This window comes from Aspergillus ruber, assembly GCF_000600275.1.
Source record: "Aspergillus ruber CBS 135680 unplaced genomic scaffold scaffold00004, whole genome shotgun sequence".
Classification (NCBI taxonomy): domain Eukaryota; kingdom Fungi; phylum Ascomycota; class Eurotiomycetes; order Eurotiales; family Aspergillaceae; genus Aspergillus; species Aspergillus ruber.
Window position 1 is genome coordinate 833875 of NW_024467300.1, and position 22293 is coordinate 856167.

General features: G+C 49.0%; 6 protein-coding genes across 6 annotated transcripts; 2 read left to right on the forward strand and 4 right to left on the reverse strand.

Moving 5' to 3' along the window:
* Positions 1 to 467: 467 nt before the first annotated feature.
* Positions 468 to 2295, reverse strand: EURHEDRAFT_449763 (ribosome-associated complex protein SSZ1; the record flags this gene model as incomplete). Its single annotated transcript, XM_040783842.1, has 3 exons — positions 468 to 2038; positions 2101 to 2137; positions 2215 to 2295. The coding sequence occupies 3 exons, from the start codon at positions 2293 to 2295 to the stop codon at positions 468 to 470; spliced, it is 1689 nt and encodes a 562-aa protein (XP_040641833.1).
* A 227-nt stretch (positions 2296 to 2522) lies between these two features.
* EURHEDRAFT_409470 (exosome non-catalytic core subunit RRP40) lies at positions 2523 to 3732 on the forward strand. The gene has a single exon (XM_040781084.1). The coding sequence runs from the start codon at positions 2737 to 2739 to the stop codon at positions 3568 to 3570; it is 834 nt and encodes a 277-aa protein (XP_040641834.1). The 5' UTR covers positions 2523 to 2736; the 3' UTR covers positions 3571 to 3732.
* A 152-nt stretch (positions 3733 to 3884) lies between these two features.
* Positions 3885 to 6862, forward strand: EURHEDRAFT_375102 (MYB DNA-binding domain protein; the record flags this gene model as incomplete). Its single annotated transcript, XM_040778715.1, has 2 exons — positions 3885 to 3945; positions 4032 to 6862. 2 exons carry the CDS (start codon positions 3885 to 3887, stop codon positions 6860 to 6862), a joined length of 2892 nt encoding a protein of 963 aa, XP_040641835.1.
* A 243-nt stretch (positions 6863 to 7105) lies between these two features.
* Positions 7106 to 11703, reverse strand: EURHEDRAFT_400293 (putative UDP-glucose:glycoprotein glucosyltransferase; the record flags this gene model as incomplete). Its single annotated transcript, XM_040780003.1, has 4 exons — positions 7106 to 9961; positions 10010 to 10270; positions 10324 to 11503; positions 11558 to 11703. 4 exons carry the CDS (start codon positions 11701 to 11703, stop codon positions 7106 to 7108), a joined length of 4443 nt encoding a protein of 1480 aa, XP_040641836.1.
* Positions 11704 to 12450: 747 nt separating this feature from the next.
* Positions 12451 to 13758, reverse strand: EURHEDRAFT_448938 (uncharacterized protein; the record flags this gene model as incomplete). The annotated part of the gene is made up of 1 exon (XM_040783772.1): positions 12451 to 13758. One exon carries the CDS (start codon positions 13756 to 13758, stop codon positions 12451 to 12453), a length of 1308 nt encoding a protein of 435 aa, XP_040641837.1.
* Positions 13759 to 20489: 6731 nt separating this feature from the next.
* On the reverse strand, positions 20490 to 22206 carry EURHEDRAFT_409474 (SUR7/PalI family protein). The gene is made up of 4 exons (XM_040781085.1): positions 21710 to 22206; positions 21347 to 21644; positions 21103 to 21285; positions 20490 to 21042 (listed from the first exon to the last, which is right to left on the reverse strand). The coding sequence occupies exons 1-4, from the start codon at positions 21717 to 21719 to the stop codon at positions 20796 to 20798; spliced, it is 738 nt and encodes a 245-aa protein (XP_040641838.1). The 5' UTR covers positions 21720 to 22206; the 3' UTR covers positions 20490 to 20795.
* Between the last annotated feature and the right edge of the window lie 87 nt (positions 22207 to 22293).

Below are 22293 nucleotides of genomic sequence, written 5' to 3' on the forward strand. Positions count from 1 at the left end.
TTTTTCTTCTTCTTCTTCTTCTTCTAGACTACCTTTTGATTTTGGATCTGAGGTAGTAGACCATCTGTGCGCTTCCAATGGTAGCTAGCAATCTATGTACGATGCGTTAACAGTCCTCGACTACCGGGCCTACATAGGGCTTGGTGAAAATAGAGTAGGGCCCGGGGACCAATAGGTACTCCGGATAAAGAGGAACTTATCTCAACCCGGAATGTGGGTCCTATACATCCTCAACTGCTTGAACTTCAAGATATTTTCACTCATGATTGACTAGAAAAAAGCGACATTGACTTGAACAGACTTATATGTACTCTATAGATGCTGATATAAAGACCTAGACCTCTAGATCTATTCTAATACCGCAGGACAAAAACACCATGATCCTCATCCAAACGTCACGCATTACCAAGTTTTTCTTTCCCGTCACGCCAAACTACCGACATATTCAAAGCACTCAAGGCACCAAATTAAGCCTTGGGAGCCTCAACAGCACCCCGGGCGGCACTCTGGCCCCCAACTTCCCGGGCGGTGATCTGCAGACCCAGGTCGGCGTTGACATGGACCATGAGCTCAATCTTGCCGTTGGCCTTGACGCCCTTGACAGCAAGCTCAGCAACAGGCTTCTCGGTCTTCCAGATGACCTCGCGGGTCTCCTCTTCTTCGTCATCATCCGAGAAGTCGGAGTCGTCATCCTCCTCAGTCTTGGCGGGCTTCTCCTCCTTGGCCTTGGGTTCGGGCTTGGTGACCTTGATCTCGCGGACACCTTCGCAGACGCGCACGAAGACATCTCCACCCTCCTTAGGGGCGTTGTACTGAGCGACACGGCGGGCGGGAAGGGCGGTCTCGGTGTTCAAGAGAGGGGCGAACTCAAGGTTGTCACCCGAGGAGAACTCAACACCGATGGCGTTGCGGAGGTGAGGGGTGACGGTGACCGCGGGGTGGATGGACTGCTCAATGTCTTCCGTCTCGAACTCGGAGATCAAAGAGGCCTGGATGGCGGCACCTCTGGGGGCCAACTCGGAGGGGTTGATGGCGGTGGGGGTTGTCGCAGGAGCAAGGACACGAGTCTTCTCGGGGAAAGCGTTGCGGATAAACTGGGAGATCTTGGGGGTGTGCGAGGTACCACCGGAAAGGATAACCTCGTCAATGTCCAGAACATCCAGGTCAGCCTTCTTGACAGCCTGCTCAATCAGGGCGGTGAACTGGCCGAACACCTTGCCGGACAGAAGCTCGTAACGCGTCCGGTTAACGGTAGAGCTGAAGTCAATACCATCCGTCAAGCTCTCAATGCTCAAGGTAGCGTTGGTACCGAGACTGAGAGCACGCTTTGTAGCCTCACCCTCCAGCTTCAACTTGGCCAGACCACGGGCGTCCTCGCGGGGGTCACTCTTGTGCTTCTTAATGAATTCCTTGGCGAAGTGATCGATGACAATCTTGTCCAGAGTGGAACCACCCAATTCGTAGTCGTGAGCGGTAGCAAGGGTCGTGTACATGCCTCCACGGCAAGCAAGAACAGAGACGTCGGACCGGGTACCACCAAGGTCAGCAACGACGACCAGCTTGTCGGCCACAACGGCTTCGGGTCTAGCATCGTAGGCCAGGGCGGCAGCGACGGGCTCGTGAATGAGCTGGAGAACCTCGAGGCCAGCACCCTTGGCGGAAGTGATCAAGGCCTCACGCTGAGCATCTGTGAAGTCGCTAGGGACTGTGATAACGGCAGCGTTGACTTCCTTACCGAGGTAGTCAGAGGCAGACTTCTTCAGACGAAGAAGGTGGCGAGTAGCAATCTCGGAAACAGTGAGGGTGTTAGGGGTCTCGCTGGCGGTGTCGCGGACGGTGAAAGCGACAGTCGAGTCATTCTGTTGGGGGTGGGCGGACTGTTGGCAGGGTGTGGGGTCTATCGACTTGAAGTCCTTGCCGAGGTAGTCTCTGAAATATGCAACGGTGTTCTGCGAGTTGCGAACGAGCTGTGCCTTGGCCTGAGTACCGTGGAATTCCTCTCCATCGACGTACGAGAGAACAGTAGGGATTTGACGGTCTATAATGCTGTGAGTATGGTGCTGTTTCCAGTGTGCTCAACCCGAACGGGGGACAACGAACCTCCCTCTTCGTTGGCGATAACCTCAGCCTTGCCCTCCTGTAATAATAGTCCGTTAGTGACTGTCTCTAACAACCAGTATATAATAACCCAAATTGCTACTAATTTGCACATACCGGAGTAAGACGGGCAATCGAGCTGGAGGAGTTGCCAAAGGAGATACCAATGGCGAAACGCTCGGGGGTCTCAGCGCTCATTTTGAAGGTGTGTAGTTTTAAGGAATAAAGAAAAGGGGTATAGGATGGAAGAAGAAAAGCAGGAACCGGACCTTCTTCGACGCCGCGGGGATCAAAAGAAAAAAAGATTTTTTGCTCGGGAGGCGCTGTGGCTAGTGCTTATCGATATGCGGTGGCGGTGCATACACTCTACTTACTATACCACACATGAAGAGGACATCTTCTTGGTAATAGTGCTAGGAATCTACTGAATGAATACTATTATATAATCCGATCCACATCATTATCACCTGGTTCCATATTTGAAAGGAATTCACCAATGTACACTCAAGTCTAGAGACGTTCATCACGTGCTGATAACGATAAGTCGAGATTTGCGCAGACGGAAGATCAAGATAATATCGCCATCGCCCACGTATTTCTCTACCTTTTTGGAGCTCTCTCTCGAGATCAATTGCAATAATGACAACCCCTTTAATCCTCCTCCCGGGCGACGACGTCCCATCCGATTACCTCCCCTCCAACTCCTCCGCTCCTCTGCGACTTGGTCCTGGACTGCGTCTCCTCTCTGAACAAGTACCTACCTCATCCTCTGAATCGTCAGGAAGCCATGTGATTACAGCGACTCAAGCCGGTCTTGTTTCGACAGATGCCAAGAAGAACGGAGTATCAATTGCCTCGTTCCCTAACCGCCGCTATATCCCCACCACAAACGACTTAGTAATTGCGCAAGTGCACCACTCCAGTGCCGATTTTTTCCACTGCATGATCACGCCTCAAGCGCCTCAAGTCCTCCTACCACAGCTTGCATTTGAAGGCGCGACGAAGAAGACCCGGCCGATGCTCAAGGGTGGGGATCTAGTCTATGCCCGCGTGCTGTCAGTTGGTGTTGGTGCTGGTGCGGAAGTCGAGTTAACGTGTGTGAACCCTGCGACTGGGAAAGCTGAACCTGGGGGATTGGGTCCGTTGACGGGTGGGATGGTGTTTGACATTTCCACGGGTATGGCTGCGAGATTGATCCGGGCGAGTTCGTCCAAGGGAGACGATGAGGACGGTGTCGAAGGATTGGTTGTGCTAGATGAATTAGGGAAGAAGCTGGAGAGTGTTGGAGGTTTTGAGATTGCTATTGGGAGGAATGGAAAGGTCTGGGTGGATTCTTCGAATGGAGGGGATTCTGCTGTCAAGGCGACAGTGGCTATTGGACGATGCTTGACTATGGTTGACGAGCACGAGCTTAACACGATAGATCAGAGGAAGCTGGTTACGAGGATATTACGAGAAATGCGTGTTGAATGATAGCGTTGAATACTTGAGGGAATACCTTGTCGCTTTCTACTTTCTTTTCTAAGAGAATACCTACACTGCATAATCATTCCTGTACAATCCAGAGCATAGAATGCACGAAGAATGTGCCAACACCCATAGAACTAACTCCTGTCATATGTACTGTCATCTCGGCTATTGGCGCAACATCTGAGATGCGTTTCCCAAAGCGGTAAGGCCTGCAAAATGACGCGCCGCTCCGCAAGCAACTTTGCTTTCTTCCCGATAGCCCATTCATTCCTCTTAGCTGGACTCGCGCGGTTGCGCTCTTCCTCTAAACCGTCTCAATGGGCCAAGGACAGTCTCAGGAGGTTCCTGACGGGACCATCGAGTCTCCAAAGAACTATGGTGAGTAGATTGTGGAGCTTGCACCGCTGTAAGCCGCAATATTCTTTTCTGATTTGAGTACGATGCTTACATTTCCTGTCGCGTAGATCACGGCCATTATATGAGCCCAGAATCCGACCAGCCTCCAAAGGATAAATCCAAGTCGAAATCGAAGCGGAAGAGAGAGGTTTCTCCAAATGGCACCAAACGGGCCTCCATTCCACCACCTCAGCCGCAGCATGAACACAACTCTCGTCCGTCAAAACGAAAGCGCATACCTGATCCAGCGAAGAAGGAGAAGAGCTCTCGTAAGGTAGATGGGGGACGTCCAGCCGGGGGGCATGGTGCTGTCGACACCCGAGTTCCTGAACAACCCACAAATTCGAAATCGCACTCTACTGAAAAACACGAGGCGAAAGGAAGCTCTGGGTCGCGGCACAAATCGAAAGAGCCCACCAAAGCAACTACGTCGTTACCGGAACGACCTTCGACACCAAAGCTGCCACCACTATCGAGCGCGATAGAGCCGGCGAAATTAACCACTGCAGTATTGCCAGGCAGAAATCTCATTAGCCAATCATCCATAAAGCCCAATCGTACCGAAAGTGCTGCGAGAAAGGAAAAGCTGACGGGCTTCTTCACCTCTGAGGAAGTGCAAAAACTGGAGAACTTCAAGCTCAATTTCTGCAACACTCATGGACTTTCAGCAGACAGCTTCGACCAGATGGTCCAGCATTCCGATCGCGATAAGGGCGTGGAATTTCCTTGCGATTCAGATATTATCACTAAGCCGGAATTCTGGAAGAACATCTACGAGACAATTCCCATGCGAGATCAGAGATCAGTCTACCGCTTCATGAGACGACACTTCCAGGCATCCACCCAAAAGCCGCATCAATGGTCCCACGAACAAGACGACGAACTCGTCTCAATGCACACACGCTATGGACCGAAATGGGCTTACATTGCCAAGCTTCTCGGCCGTAGCGACGATGATGTCGTGCAGAGATGGAAAAACCGTCTCGAGCATCGAGCTACCATGCTACGCGGCTCGTGGTCCGCGGACGAGATCCGTTGTCTTCAAGATGCGCTTCGGGATACATGGAAAGCGAATAAGAAAGCCGGGTATGACACGGGCAAAGATATTTACGAGATGGAAGAGACGCTCATCGGATGGGGACAAATCAGCACTCGTATGGAGCATGTCCGCTCGAGACAGCAGTGCGCGGATAAATGGCGCAGAATCCGACGCAAGGTTCTCGAACAGCGGAACAGAGGCAATCCCGATGCTACATATGAGCCTACGGCGGAGCTGCGTTCGCCTAAGAAGCAGAAAAACCCCAAGTCGTCGCCTACCACTGACACGCCTAAGGAGGATTCCAAGTACAAGAGTGCTGAATATGTGGACTCTGATGAGGAGGATGAGGAAGGTGATCGGGATGCGAGCACTGCTGCACCGTCGCCTTCAAAAGAGACGAAGTCCAAGAAACCCTCTGCCATCAATATGTTTGTGAAAAGGCAGGCGAATGGTTCTCCGGAGAAGTCCAAGGCTGTTCCAGGACCGGCGCCTGAGTCTGAAACTGAGTCCAGCTCCGAAACAGACACAAGCTCCGTGTCGGAGTCGAGCGACAACGGCAACGACGCAAACCAACCCTCTACAGACAATATCAAAACAGCCTCAGGCAAAAACAGCATGTCTACAAAGACACCCGAACCGAAACCCGCATCCAAGAACCAACCATCTCTTTCCAAAGGCCAAAAATCAACCCCTCAAAAGCGCACACGACTGTCTACACTCTCTGACTCTTCCGACTCTGAATCAGAGGGATCAGATCGCAAGCGACAATATACTAGTCCTAGAGAAGAAGAAAAGAGCAAGAATAAAGCTTCTTCAAAGAATGAAAAGTCTGCGAGTGAAAGCTCATTTGGATCTGATGATGAATCCCAATCCGGGTCCGGATCGGAGTCCGGCTCTGGATCAGACTCGAGCAGCGAGTCTGGAGTTGAAGATGAAAAGACAACGCAAAGCACAAAACAACAAGCAACTAAACCTAGACCCTCAGCGTCTACCAATGCCGCAGCCAACAACTCTCAACAGTCAAATGTAATGAAGAAAGCACCCGCAAATGATGATACATCCGATAGTAGAGGTGACAGCGATGCCTCCACATCCGAAAGTGATGAGGACGATGAAAACGAAGGCAACAATGAGAAAGATACCAAAGCAACCCCAGAACCAGAAGACAAAAACCGTGAAAAGCAGCCGTCAAACAAAGGAACAGAGACTTCAACAGGGTCTGACTCCGACTCCGGTGCTTCAGATGTAGAATCTGAATCAGGTTCTGAATTGCCGACAGACTACTCTAAACAAAAGGATCTACAAAAAGGATGGCAGCAGAAAAATACTCCCACTGGTGATAAGAACAACGCTTCGAACTCTGAAGACTCGAGTTCTGAATCTGAATCAAAATGGGGGTCAGGGTCGGAGTCAGGATCTGAGTCAGACTCTGAGTCTGAATTTGAATCCGACTCGGATACCAAGAAGAAAGATAGCAAGACCAACTCCAAACCTAGCACTGGCATTAACGCTAAGGCCAACTCCACCAAACCCCAGATACAACCGCAATTGCGGGCATTGCCGGCATCATCCAAACCCAAGCCTAACTCCAATCCCAGGAAAACGGCACCCGCCAAAAATAAGCAAGAACCAAAATCGGAGTCTGAATCCGGCTTCGGCTCCGAGTCTGAATCAGGATCTGAGACTGACTCTGGCTCGGAAGAATCAGAGTCAGAGGAACAGTCAGATCACAGACCACGTGCCAATCCCAACCCCAAGACGAATAAGAGTCAGCCTGCCAAAAGTGAAACAAATGGAGTAAACGAGAAGCAAAACGCGGATAGTGACTCCGAAGAAACTTACTCTGGCTCGGATGACTAGTGAGAATGAGGACGGTAAATAATCATGATAATGATCATGGCTGTGATCTTGGTTGCCCCTTAATATGTTAACATATTACGAAATTTCTCCCCGCCCTGATTTCTTCTTTTCTTGTGTTGTTAGTTTTATTTGATTAATGCTTCTACTGTCTAGGACTGGTATAGAAATGTCTTGGAAGGAAGGGTCAAAATGCATGTATATAATTTAGATTAGATAATGAGCCCCATGCTTCATGATCATAGCCTACAACTCATCCTTATCCCACCCGGATCCTTCTCTGCTCTCTGCATCCACCTGCCCCCCCTGTTCCTCACTCACATATTGCTGCCGCACTCTCTCGCCCAAAGCCGCAATCTCCCCATCATAGACCCCCCACTCAGGAACCTGCCTCCTCGCCCTCTCCAACTTCGGCTCCTTGGTCTGCGGATTATTACACAAATCAATCGTCCTCGCCACCCCCAACGCCTCATCCGAGCACCACGTCTCACACCACAACCACTCCTGCGGCAGACTCTTAATCGGCAGGTTATGCTGCATATGATTCGGCAGGTCCTGGTCTAAGTTGCTCAGACTGTTCGGGTCCGCAGAGAGCATCTGGTACTGGCCGCGGAGACGGTCTCCTGCAGCGAGCGCGCGAAAACGGTTTAGATCGACGACGTAGAGAGCCGAGATGTGGTATGGTTTTCCGCGTAGGAAGGTCTTCCAGTAACCCTGGTTCCAGAAGCGGAAGCCCTCCATTTCCGTGCGGGAGTCGCACATCGGGGTAAAAGCGTAGGGTGCGTTATCGAGGTCTAGAGTGACGAGATCGTGCATGTCTGTGCGGACGATTTGGTCTGCGTCGACGAAGATGACTTTATCCAAGGAGAGGGGGAAGAGAACATCTAGGAAGAGGATTTTGTAGCCCCAGATTTCGCGTTGTTTTTCGCGCTGGGCGCGCAGCCAGTGCGGCCATTTGAACGTTACCATTTCGTAGGTGAAACCGTATTCGGCGGCGAGGTGCGGGAGGAAGGATTTGAAGGAGGGAGAGAGGAATTGTTCGATGAACCAGAATTTCACGCTGTGGTTGGTGTTTTTCATCACGGAAACCATCATTATGTTTAACATTCGTTCGTAGAGGTGGCCGCTGGCGACGGAGAAGATGTTGATGTCGGCGTGCTCGTTGGCACGGGCTCCGGTGCTAACACCCACGTTTGACAGGATGCCAGAGGCAAAACTGAGTCCCTTGGACACGTAGTCCATCGCAGATCCCGGCTTAGGACCCGTCTCCAGGACATCTTCCTGCTCCTGACCCTTCTTGCGCGAGAGACGCGGGAAAAGCGTCTTGCCCTGGAAAGAAAGAAGTGCTACCTCGGTGTTATCATCACCAACCTTAGGGCTATAACCAAGACTTCCGACGCTGTCAAGGTTGAAGATTTGCTGACTGCGCCCCGGCTTCAGACTGATCTTCCACAATCCCGGCTGCGTCTTGAATTGGAAGTAACCCAGGTTAGCCATGATGATTGTATCCGCATACTCCAGGTTCTCCTCTGTGCCAAGATTGAGCTGAACGCCCCTTGGGGGAGAGCGGTCTGTGAGGTCTCGCGAATGCCCCTCTATCAAGATGTGCTCCAGTGCATATATAGCGTCCACATTTCCGTTCTTGACCGCGCTCAGTTTGATATTATCTAGATCGTAGACAGAGTCCTTAGGAGCCACGAGCCATGATGACGGAACATCCATGCCCAATGTAAGCAGCGCCTCCAGAGGAACACCAGAGAAGGACGCCGTAGGCTGTGCCAAAGATCCGTCAGCAGCAAACGAGGGTTTGGGGTCCAGCACGAAGCGGTAGAAACGCTTGATTGGAAGTTCGTTAATCTTGTCTTGGGGATTCAGGAAGATCTTGAGCTGCACTCCAGCCAGTTCAGAAACAACCTTCAGAATAGGAAGCCATTTCTGGGCCAATTCCGATGTTGGGTCAATGGACACGACAATGTTGATCGTGGGATCTTCCGAGTTGGATACCGTAAGTACCGAAGGCGACGCAGTCCACTTGCCGAACAAGTTCAGCCGAATATCAGAAGAAGATTCGAACATGCCCTCAGGCACATCTGAAATGGTCGACAGAGCAGCCAAAGACGTAAGCTTCGCGAATTCCAAAGGCTCAGAGAACTTTGCGCCGAATGCAAGGTCGTCAACAGCCTTGGCAACTGGCATAATTCGCCTCGTGCGTTCGTAGGCCAAAAGTAGATTAACGTCCTCTGAGTCAAGAGCAGATCCGTCTGGAATATGAACTGCACGTCCATTGACAACAACGCCAGTCTTTCCAGGAGCGAAACCAAGATCGCGAGCAAGAGGCTGCAACGCTGCCCAGGTCTGGCAGATCCTTTCAGCTTCTGCATCTGATATCGCAGACCTCTGTACGTCAACAAGAATCTGCGTCGCATCAATCTTCTTGCCTTCTTTGAGCGACTTGTAAAGTCTTGCAGATTCTTTTGCGACCTTCTGTCCATCAGGATTGTGCAAGAAAAGAACCTCTGCTTGGCCATGGTCTTTTTGGGAGTTCAAAGCCACAGTAAGCAATTGAACACCGCTTTCAGAGTCAAAATCGCCAACAACAAGAACATGAGCACTGCCTAGCACATTCTCTGCGCTCGACGCCAGACGGGGGAGTTCGTTCAAAGCATCTTTATGCGCATCCGCAATCTTCCCAACGTCCAGAATGCGGACATCTTTGGGATCCTGAGGAATGATCAACGGATTACGTCGATCAACAGCATCAGAGAGCAAGAACTTTGCAAACGATGCATCATCGTCAATGGTGCCTTCAAAAATGCTCTGTTGAACCATCTGCAAGTCCCGGTTGACCTGCATGCTCAACTCTTGCGTCCATGATTCTTCGCGAGTCAACGGAATACCGTTAACGAAGAAGTCGCGTTTTCCGGGGTTAATTCCCAGTCGAGATTGGTAGCTAGCTGTTTGGGAAACGATGGTTTCATACTCATCGGTTGCCAAAACTTCTTCCAATGAGAGAGGTTGCCTTCCCGGACGAATGTTCCGGTCCTTCGTCGTGGACTCAAAGCAGGAAGCATCAGGAGACGCTGTCTTTTTCTTTTTGAGAGACTAGTCGAGTCAGTGACTGACCAAAAGCCCAACCGTGTCATTACGTACCTCTTCCAAATATTGTAGCAAGCTTGATAGGCCAAATTTGTCTTGAAGATAATGAGCAACCTTGGCCTGCGCAATAGCACCTGGTGACGAAACAGTAGGAACTAAGCCAAATCTCACGGGAATCTTCCGCTTCACAAACATTTGCATGGGTTCAATTACAAGTTGAATGTCTTGGGCATCGGTCAAATCAACCGAGAAAACAGCGTGGTGCAGGTTCCGGCGCACGGCAGGCAATTGGCCAGGATACGAGCGTTGTAGGTACTATGGACAACATGTTAGCACTAAGCATATGATGTCGATGGTAGAATACGTACCGCGTGGATCTCATCCGGCCACTGCTCATATCTCGCGTCTTTTTCGATGTCATTCATCCAGATAATAACGCTGCCGCCTTCAATCTCATCATTGTAATTAAAACGCTGTGCTGTATCCTGCACGAGCGCCTCGCCCAGCAATGGATGAGAGAGCAGGTCTACAGCTTCCTGAGCAGGTATTCCAAGGTCCCGGAACTTGTCAATCAGTCTTCTCTCCCGACGCAGGTGGTCCAAGAGGGTGAATGCATCAATCTTGCTCGGGTGCATCTGAACGCCGTTGATCCACATAAGGTTTGCTCCTGGTGGAAGCATGCGACCACGCTTCTCGCGGATATCCTCCAAAAGCTCGCCGGTGGCATTGTGAGATGCTACATGGGCGGAGTACTTGGGAAAGTCCTGGGATAGCTTCACCAGTGTGTCCAGTGGAGTGTCGCTGTCCATCACGTAGCTGACGGTGTTCTTACCGAGACGGTCCACCTCGGAAGAGGACAACGGCTTGAGGTCGTCTGGAGAGTCCTCCTTACCCTCTGTGCCTGGTGCGATATCCTTTTCACCTCTCTGCTTAGCATCACGGTCGTCAACAACGATATAGTCTGTCCGTTTCAACGCAAGCTCCACTCCGTATCCAGACACATAGAGAGGACGCGAAGCCCAATGCTGCGGTGGTCGATAGCGCACACGATACGACAACTGCCCCTCCTTCGAAAGAGCAGTCATCGTCTGATGGAACTCCTTGAACATAGGCGAAGCAATATCCGCATACAACACAGCAGGCGGCAACGACTCATCACCAAAGACGCGATCAAACGGGAGCACTCGCAAGTTCGACTCCCCCTCAACATCCTGCTGCGCTCTCTCCATAGCAGACGAGCAATACTGACTTCCATCGTAATGCACCCACATCGGACACGCCGCGTCTTGCGCCGCCATCAACGAATGCTGGACAGACGTATTGTAGAACTGGTAATGGGCCGAGATCCGTGGAGCCGCCGACCGAACTGCCAGCGACAGCTTGAACGAGGAAAGGCTTTCGGGGGTTCTGAGGTGCCCATCATCGTGGACGATTTTCAAGAATCGCTCGTAGAGGTCTTGGTCTGTTGATAGGTCGTCGAAGGTACCGTCGGCGATGCGGTCGAGGATGGGGAAGTAGGCGGTTGTGTTTTCTTCTGCGGCTGTTTCTCTGAGCGACAGTTAGTCATCAATCGAATATAAAATGAAATATCAGACAGCTTACAGAAGCTCCAGAAGATACGGCGCCGAATCAAATGATGCCTGCAGAGCGACGTTGACTGATGGACTTGTGCGTACCAGGCCGGTCAGCCCAGTCGCGACAATAGCATACAGTCGCCATGAGGCGACCAGCGACTTAGTCGACACCATTTCCCATGCAGAGAATGTGCCTTGTGCCAATCAATGAGTAAATTATCCCCACACAAAGGATGGACGATCTTATCTGCTAGCTACGCTTTGACAGAGGGTAGCCAGCATACTCCGTGGGTGACGGCGAGTGGGCCGGATTTGGTATGGTTCGCGAGGAATGATCAGATAACGACACAATCGATGTAGAATGCAGACAGGCAGATAGAGAAATTTCTGAAAATTGAGGTCAATATCAAAGTAATATCGAAGGTGATGTCTGGATTGAGATAAATGATGCCTCATCTGGACACCTATGAGGCTATGATAGATGACGCTCCGGCGGGCGCAGCGGCCACTTGCGCAGCACTTCCGAGAGTAAACATGTAAAATTACCTTAGGCATACACAGGAGCATAGTACGTATTTACGAAAAAAAAAAAAAAAAAAAAAAAAAAAATTTTTTTGAAGAGTAATAACTCAATTCCTGTACTAAAATCAAGTATTCGTCAAACATGGGAATCATAACGAAGTTAAAAAAAAAAAGCATGCACCAGATTTGCCCGTTTTTGAATGTTTTTCCAGACGCCAATCCAACACCAACTCAAACAAATGGGAATATGCCAGTCCGACCAATGCAGTAGAAGTAACAAAAAAAAAAAAAAAATAATGGGAATAATGAACGCTCATCCGACCGGAAGAATATCACCAACTCCAAACAAGATGTAAAAATAAAAAAAAATAAAAATAAAAAAGGATAGAAATAGACGCATTATTGAGAATCTGAGCTGGGTTGCTTGGAATGCGTCCTGCGGTTTGAAGCCTCCCAGAGGAATCGCCGACGCTTTTGGTCGTCCATGTCAAAAGACGATTGCTCAGTGGGACTGGGGGTCCCTGGCCGGGAGGAGAGGGCAGCACTGGACTTCATCTTCCTCAAGTTCTTAGACACTCCGGAATCGCCCAGCTTGCGAAGCTCACGAGCCAGACGTTCCAAGGTAGAGCCACCCCTCTTGGAGTTGGGCGACGGAGGCAGCGGCTTGTCCAGATCTTCCGCGGTAGGGCCACTGCTGACAGAGGACATGGGCTTGTGGGCCGAGACAAAGCTGATACCAGAGTCCACCTTGCGACCCCTGCGGAATTCATCTTCACCTAGGCTTGCCGGGCCGGTGACCGCGGTGCACTCATCGATGATTTCGTTGGCGAGGCGCAAGTACTTGTCAAGTGCTTCGCGGATGACGGTCCAGTTGTTGGTTTCGCCTTCGCGCGCGCCTTGCATCATCAGCTTCTCAAGGATTTGCTTGCCGTTGGTGTCGACAGCGGTAATGTAGCGAAAGAAACCGTCCCGTTGCGCCTTGAGGGTCTTGGTAGAAAGCTGAGGGGTAGGGGTGACGGTGAACTCAGTGACAGGAGGGAAGAGAGTGTTGAGCAAGGCAATGCAGTTGGCCTTGTTGTAAGGCTCGCTGAGGAGCATCTCGTTCAGCAAGGTCCAGCGACGCAAGCCAATGTAGATCTGACTGTAAAGCGACTCCGCCCTGCGGATCTTGACATTCATCGACTCGATCCACGAGAGAGTCGCAGGCCTGGTCTCCTTCAACTCCGCCTGACTGTTAGGAGTGTCAGTCTCGACACCCAGACGACGCAGGGTCGCAGCAACTTCCTTTCTCCGGCGGCTGTCGAGGTCCTTGAGGTAGTCCAACGCAGTCAAGGCCTGAGGGAAGTCCACCTCGTCCAGAACGGGAGAAAAGCAGCGACGCAGGAAGCTTGTGATGAAGCTAGGAGGAAGCGAGCAAGGCTGGGTAGGGAGACGCGAGATCTGGTGGGACAGTTGAGCGCGGAGTTCGGCGGCCGCGTCCCATGATGATATGTTTTGGTTCTGGGCGGAGGAGATGGAGAGGTTGGAGGAACCGGAGGAACGGTTGGAGCGGGTGGTTTCGTTGGCGTAACGAGTCGGGTTGGAGTTCAGAGCGTACATAGTCCGCAGAGGGATCTCGTAGGTGCCGGGGTAGCGAAGGCAATGATCCAAGATCCAAGTCAAGGCAGAGCCATCGGGGGCACCGAGGACTTCTTCCGCGTGCGCCATTGTGTGTAGTGTGGTGTGGATATAGAAAGAGTAGACAGGACAGTAACCACAGCTCTATGATTCACAAAATGTAAAGAAACGAGAGCAGGCGAGGGGTGTTTATATGAAGAAAGAGGGATTCCAAATGCGCCACACAGGAGGGAGGATGTGCGACTGTGACGGCAACGCAACCGACCAAAAAACAACAAAAAAAAAAATAAAGAAAGCTGCAATCCGGGAAATTTGAGTCCGAAAAAGCCACAGGCTGGCCTTTTTCTAAATTCAATAGATTGATGAATCGCGTGGAACGTGAGATGTCTCCATCCGACACGAGGATGTTGTGGAATGGATGGTCAGGAAGAAATTCCGGCGCAAGACTGGGGAGGGACCGGGACTCTGGGATGCCAGCGGATGATTTGCTTTATATCCACAGGGCCGGGAAAAGGATCGATAGTTGGAATTCTCAAATGAAAGAAAAAGAAATAAGCCGTCTTTTTTATGGGGGGAATTGAGTCGAAGCCACGAAATAATATCAAAGAAAAAGAAACGCGGGCTGATGATGGCAATGAGAGATGATAGATCACCGACCTGGGTGTCAGTCAATTGAATTGTTGCGAAGTTGCACCGAGTCGTATAACTAAAATGAACAATGATATAATAACGAATGACCACCGCTATCAAAGCGAGTGAAATCTGTACCAAGTAGTATTTACTTCTGAAGACACGAGCAATGCTGGGATGCTGGGATGATATAAATTTTTATTTCTCTCTGAGCGGCAGCCCGTAATGCGACGTACTGTAATATTACCCGGCCGGGGCTGGACCGTCCCAGGTCCATAGTGGTCTCCACAGCAGTCTCCACTTTTTCTCTCGCCTTTCGGGTGGTTTATGGGGCGTTCCGGATACCTGGTGGCCAATAAAATAATTTGGTTGTCTTGACTCGTTTCCCGGTCAGGGTTCGCATTCCGTATTTTCCTCAGCGTACCCAGTCAGATGATCTATCACATCTACGCTCCAGTGTACTGGTAGAATCGTAGATTATATCTATAATCGGCGCAATATATTGAGACACAAGTACGGTTCAATGTGTGTACACATATGTGTATGTGTGGTGATGCAGTGAGGGGTGTGTCGGGTCTTTTGTCCCTCCGCGTAACTCTTCCGGCTGTAAAGTTAATCGCACATGACCTGCTGATTGGTTGGGGATTTTCGTGCCGCACACACACCTGGACAAGGAACTTCTCCCTGTGCATACATGCGATTATGCTACAGATCCTGTCAAACTGCAGATGCGCTGCAGTCATCCTTGTGTCTATCACGTACTTCTGCCCTGTACCTGTATCTGCTGTACGTCCATCACAAAGACCGTCAATATTTTTACATGTCCTCTGTACAGAAATACAAGTCCTGGATGCAGTGGGGCAGTGGGAACGCGCAATGTTTGGGTGACGCCCGTTGAACCGGATCTTTGCTATGTGTCCATATCCAGAAATGAACATCCATACTCAATCCAGACAACCTCACGGCTAGACTCAGCTTCGCCTGGTCGAGGACACTACTAGTAGTCTGCCGAATATTAACCAGCGCAATGGCCAACGATGATCTCGTCTACAGGTCCTCCTGGTTTGTGGATTACTCATTGACCACCGGTTCAGCCGGCCTCGTGGTGAGGGATGGATGTATCGTACTCGTACCAACTGCGGATACACAATAATTGGAATTGATAGATTGAGACATAAGACATACGACATACAGAGCATCTTTGCACTTGTAGACATGTGTCTCTAAATTTGTAAGTGGTCTAATGTCCGCAGTAGACACTCACAGAATCTAAACGAATGATCGCCCACCTAGTCGCAGATGTTACCGCATCTGGTAAATAAACACTCTACACATTAGGTTCAACGGTAGTTGGTCTGCGATGGCGTCGAGGTTGTTTTCGTCTGTTTCTCTGTTTTGGTTAGTCTGCGGTATTCTAAATGGTATCGCTATGTATGGAGCGCTACCGGGTACTAATATTATTTTTATGCTATTTACCCCAGGGGTTCTACTATAATAGCTCGGTTCGGAGTTCTGCCTTCGGACGTGCTTGTCTGAATATGTTCCGTTCTCCGTTCTTCGTACGGAGTGCAATTAATACCATGCTCCTAACTAGCTATTATGTATGATGACAATTGATAAACAAGCTCATCCAAGTTATGCTTGCTCTCTTAGTGCCAATTATACTCTGCACTTTACGCAACCCGAATACGGATTTCGGTCACATGACTCGGTGTCGATGTCAAGACCACCTGTTCGGCCTATCAGCACTTGACAGATGAAACCAGATGGCGCTGCTGGGTGTATGGAGTCTGCGTAATGGCATTGTCGCTGCCAACGGATGTTTTCCTATTGGCACGGAGTGCTCCGGTGCTTCGGTTCGGTGCTTGGATTTGCCATCCGATCGATACTCCAGGCAGTCAGTCTCTGGTAGAACCACATCCCCGAACTACATACGGAGTACGAAGTAAATTCTCCTTTTCAAGCAACCACAGCAAACATTTTTCACAATCAAAAGGCCAAATTTCTGAAACACACATTACACTTTGATGCGCTAACTACGGAATACGCTTAATCACCTTATTCTTATGAACTCAAAATCACCCTATTATGCGGACAAGGAGGTCAGGGAGATCCGTATCCTTATTCCTCATCGACAGACTAGCTACGGAGTATAACCTAATTTTTAAAGGGAGAGATCCCATCTTAAAGCGGCCATTGTTGTTTGCTTTTTCGCGCATAAGGCTCTAGGCCCCTTTTGTTCGACTGGCCCTATCAATCATTCGGTTACTACCGAGTACTAGGAATACGAATAGGGGACGGAGAGAATTCGGCCCGGTGCTTGTAGGTGCATTAGTGTAGAGCCATGAGCTTTAGTGTGCAGAATACAAGTTCACAATCAAGGAAATACGAGATGTGGGTACAGACAGGTACTCCTCAAAAGAGCAAGGCCCCAAGATCCTCATGTACGAAGGTATCAAGCCTAAAGTAGGCTTAAAAATCAGACTAGGTGTTGATTATCCGGTAGATCATATGGGAAGGTTAAATTTGCTTGAAGATGAAGACGCGCATGGTCATAGGATCTATGTATACTTGGAAGGTTCGACGGACTGCGTATATATCTCTAATACGGAGGGTGAGAACCAGGTGGGCTCGATGCTTAAAAACAGCGCATTAGTTGAGTAGAGCAAGAAGAACTTGATTTTGAGAAGCAAGGTTTTTGCTAGCTAATGCCCTGTTCTTACTTCTGATAAGGATCTCAATATTACCTTCCTTTAGCTGCATTTTGCTCGAGTTCGTTGCTTTAATTCTGCTCGTATCATATTACCATTCCTAAACTTTCGGGGCAGCAACAACTGCTAGATTATGGTATTCATGATTTGAGAGATATCCAAAGGAATTTGCTTTGCGTCAAAAAGGAAGAATCAGAGTCGGTGAGCACGTCTACAAGGGCATCCTTGACTAGCTCGACATAGAATCGCGTCACTGCCCTTCAGCAAAGCATATAGCAAGTTAGTTATCCGATTATCTCCCTGATAAAATGTCCTTTTTGCAGGAATTCTCCCAATATCCCACAAGAGATGTCTCTGCGCAGACCATCAATGAGCTTCCTCCCATAGCTCCAGCATTATAGTGAAGTTTATGTCATCGTTTCAAGGATTGAGCTGGAGCATCCAATGCTAACCCCTGCGGCCTTATGAGCCTTGCTCTTTGTATCAAACAACTTTGTAATCTGCTTTCTCTTCTTCAAAGACAGCTTGGACAACAGTGTTCAGTTTTTAGTTTGAGGCTCTCTTGGAATGCACGACATAGTAGCGGTCTTTGAGATCATGGAACAGATGTATATTTATATTTGCAATAAATGTCCATTTAGCGAGGGTAGTCTCTAGCAGAGGACTGATAGGTGAGATGAGATCTCGACATGAGTCTCGCCATAGCTGTAGTGGTAACTAGCCAAGTACTTGACGATACCATAGAAGAACGAGCATTCACGCGCAAATGTCCTTGATATAGCCACCATTGATGATATACATGTAACTGGAAAGCCACCTAGAGCCTGGAAGTGTATTGACTTTATCCCAGGCTTCGCAGCATCATGGAAGAGCTTTCCCTTAACTGAGACACCTTGAGATACTTTCAACTGCAATTTTAGCTAGTATGTTAGGCTTGAATATGTGGTAGGTTGGTATTTACTGATGAAATAAGTTCTTATACTTGCTTGTCAATTCTCTGCTACCGCTTTTGACTTGGATGAGAAGGACGACGACGGGGAATGACGCCTGATTGTAATCTTTCTTTGCAAGTCCAACGGGAATAGAGTTGCTCAAAATTGCATTTCGTCGTACCCGCACTGTCGATTTGTTTGGAACATTCCTACGTTCCCAATGTTAGATGTCATCCCGGATATCAGATATCTGGTCAGGTTTATCCAGGATGCTGCAAGCTCCAAAAGCTGTTATTCGGACCTATTTAAGCAGCATTGAGAGTTTCATATACTCAGGTAGTTCCTGTCACCTAGCAGCATAGTGAAACCAAGAAAGCTCAATCGATTTGAGAAAGATAGGCGTTCTCCGAGGTTAACTTAATTTGAGCACGGGCATGACCACGAGCTGACTTCCTGTCCACACGACAGCGAAATGGTCACATCACATTTTTCTTGAGACAACGTTGTTGATATACGAGTACAGTCTCTATCGCTCGCCTGTGGCTACCGTCATGTGTACAGACTTTTGTCAATGCAGGGGCATCTGGTACCAAACAAGGACAGCTTGAGCCCAATTTCATTCCATGTGGCGATACCAGCAAATTGCGTAAATGGCCACTGCGTTCGCCAGGTAATCTTTGCACAGAAATATCTGGTATATCCCCCACAGGTACAGTCGCTCGTAGACATGTGCTACGATGTTTTGATTTGCAAACATATAGGAGACTGTCCGGTCCATATTGAGGATGAGGGTGAAGCAGGCTTTAAAATGAACATAAGTATGTGCGACGCAATTTAGAGTATCAGAACGAATGCTTACCATGGACCGCTTGTATAAATCCAGACCATCATTAAAATAATTGCTGAAGTCTGAACATTAAATGCAACAATGATGAGACCGTGTTAAAAGGTGCAGATGGAGGCTGTCGGAAGACAACATCAATAGAGAAAGGGCCCAGTTCGTTCCCAGTTATCACAAGTCACTTGAGTCTTTTCATAAAAGTCGCGCAAATTGTTCGGTATGACCAAATTTTGGGTCCAACCGAACGCTTTCAGACCTGCGGTAATTCTCGTATATTGTTACGACCTGCGTATATAAATGCAACAGGAGAGCCGGTCCTGTTGTGATGGTGCTCAAGACTTAGAAGGTTTCCATGTCGTTAGATAACAGTAATGGCACGGAAAAGGCTAGGTCCATCGAGATGTATATCGTTTCTACTGTAAAGCCTATACGTCTCCTTGAAATCGTTTCGCATAGCTTGCCACTCGCACCGGGCCCAAAGCTTTGCTGACCATATTTATAGAATAAGACGACAATTCAAGATATCTTGCATATTTTGCGAGATGACAAATGCAAAATTGAGAGGAAGGACAGTCGATAGGCTATACCAAGTTCTCCGAATTTGACCCGAAGAGGCCTCATACAGCGTGAGCCACAGCTTAAGCGCTGGAGTTAGGATATGAGTGCCTGTTGCTCCACTGTTCTGCGGTTTATATAGTATGGGAGTTACTGTATGAATATCTTGTGATCGACGGTTCATACGTTAGAGGCCGTATGGGCGTTTTATAGGATAGGTGACATGCTTTCTGAAGCATCAAACACCACCACTTCGAGGCGCCGGAGGAAGAGACCCCGGAGTTCGAACCCACGGGGGCCCTATGGTGATTGTTTTTAATTTACCACTAGTAAAAGCTCGTCGTTCAGAACGATCGCTCGTTCTTTCCATGGATCCCCGTGGATGAAGCTATATACTATACGCCAGTCTATAACGGAAGTTATTAGCAGAAATAAAATTGGACAGGGCGATTAGTTGTACTTACTTCTCCTCGGTATCTTGGCCTGGAGATGGTGAAGCTGGTGAAAAGATGATAGTCGATGGGAGATTATTCTGCCTTGACGGATCAGGGGTAGCGATGGTGGATGCTTGCAGGTGTTCCTCATTGACAACTGAAGTGCGAAAGAGGAAGTACCTTTCCGTTTGCTAGGAACTTAGCCCTGGGATATACATTCACTACGAACACTGATATTGAATATACGACATGTGGGTAGCCATGCGCATCAATCGGAAAGGGAAGAAAATACATCCCTCCCACGTAACATTGGAGAAATTTGTGAATGGATAAAACCCAGGTGGACCTCTGTTGTGGGTGTTTAGATGGACATGTCAATGACCAAAGTGTGGACTGAAAGTAACCATAAAGCTGAACACCACCTCTTGGCCCGTGTCTATGATATATTGAATTCCTCAGGCGATTTTGGCTGTTAGTGTAATAATGAATGGTTTTTATGCCATGAATAAACATCTGGCAGCAAGCAGCACAAGCAGATCTAGAAATGTAAGATGGAAAAGGAACTGAGAGTTAACCTGAGAGTTAACCTGAAAGTTCTAATAATACACCAGCTTTTATTGAAATCAAGTTAAGAGCACATTCGACTATTATATTACACTTATTATTAAGGTAAGTAAGAAAACCAACTGAGAGATATCATGAAAGTGTCGTCAAAAACCAGCACAAAAAAAAAAAAACTGATACGCGAGGAATCATTCCTAATCGCGCAAGAAAGGCGTAGGGAGATTCAAGATGTGTTGGTGCCAACATATTCATAAGCATGAATTGCCGAATTGAACATGTTCCTTGTCATCCGAATTTCCTCCGATATTATGTAACGATGTTACTGCGATCGAGCGCGGTAAGATTAAGTAGTCCGAAGAAATCATAGTATCCGTAACGGTGTCGTTTTATTCGTGACGACGGACCAAATTTGGCATTTGATCCAGACGGTGTTTCCGTCTACAGCAACCGGACGAGTTCCTTAAACATTGGTCTCTTTGTTGCTTCTCACGCTGGACGAGCGCTGAGAAGAGAAAAAGCCTCGCCGTCTTTGTTCCCGACCACTGTAGCCGCCATCATCCCGCTTCAGACTTCCTCCCCAGAAGTAACACAAGGCGGAGAAGAAGAGCAAGACAACTGAGGCCCACATGAAACCGAAAGCCATGGGACCGACCTTGGCAGGTTGACCGTTACTGCTGAAGGCGTTGCGGCCTTGGACGAAGACAGCACTGTTTCGTGTATCAGCAACCGCATCACATCATGCCATGGGTTCACTTGTGAGCACTCACGTCATCATAGCGGTGGCTATGGTTTGGAAGGTCAAGGCGATGTAGGCAAACACGCCAGAGACATGGCCAAGGACCCGAACGCACATGGCGAAGAATCCCGTAAAGAAGGACAAAACGCCAAAGAACAAGGCGATGAGCATGAATGGAAAAATGAACCGAGAAGTAATGAAGTAGTGGTTGTGGCTTCCAACAGTCAGATTCACCCGCCATCAACAGCTTGTCATTGAGGGGTGTTGTAACTTACTTGTCAACAAACCGAGACGGGACATTGACATCAGTGCCGAAGTTCCTGTGGCTCGCAGGGTCAAAGGGAAAATCGGGTGTATTCGATCCACAGTCGTTCTTTCCATCAACAACAGGGCAAAGGTTCCAGAGAGTCCATCGGGATGTCGCCGGAGCGCCTGGGATGTCGCCGGTGGCAGCTTCGAGGAAGTAAATCCTGTTCAGCGGGTTGCTGTTTCTTGTGCCTCCCAGGAATGTGAACCACATCAATAGAAGGCCGGAAGCCATCCAGAAGAGGCCTGCAAAGCCTAATCCCGCTCCTAAAAGAAGTCAGTTTCTTCAATCCCTTCTGTTTCTTGTGCTTTGCTCGGAGAGAGATACATACTTCCCAACATTGTATGGTGACAGCAAGTAGTTTAGTATAACTATCAAAGGTGACAGGAAGCAGACCAATGGTCAATCGCAGGTACAAGTAGCAACTAATAGGAGTAAAGAAAGAGAGAAAAGAAGAAGAAAAAGTTATTAGAACAGCACGAGGGGAAAAGAAAAGCAAAGGTCAGGGCAGGATGGTGGTATTAAAGCGGATATCCGGAGATCCCGGCGCGGGCCTCCTTCTGGCGCACGAGAGTAGTGATATAATCGTGAGTGAGGCATCATCATCGTCGCTGTTAGGTTTCCCTGCTGAATGCTAAGTGGTTCCTCATTCTCGGGGAAGTATGAACTTTCTTTCTGCTGCTTCGGCTGTCCTATGTTTCCTTGACGTCATCATTGTATTTAGCCGCATTGGGTTTAGTTCCATAACGTGACCCACACTAGTCCTGATCGGGCCAACGAGAGCCTCGGTCCATGACGTCTGCTCTGCGGTCATGGCGACTCTGTCTTTTTTTCCTCGTCGAGAGTTTGACCACGGCTCTGACGTTGCACCACTCTACACTCCAATAGAATTTTTCTGCCTGACCTGGTGCAGGT

Coding starts and splice junctions, on each gene's coding strand:
- EURHEDRAFT_409470 (XM_040781084.1), top strand. CDS start 2,737: ATGACAACCCCTTTAATCCTCCTCCCGGGCGACGACGTCCCATCCGAT.
- EURHEDRAFT_409474 (XM_040781085.1), bottom strand. Junction 21,286..21,346: donor CCGTCTCGGTTTGTTGACAA/GTAAGTTACAAC, acceptor GACTGTTGGAAG/CCACAACCACTACTTCATTA. Junction 21,043..21,102: donor ATAGCCACCGCTATGATGAC/GTGAGTGCTCAC, acceptor TACACGAAACAG/TGCTGTCTTCGTCCAAGGCC.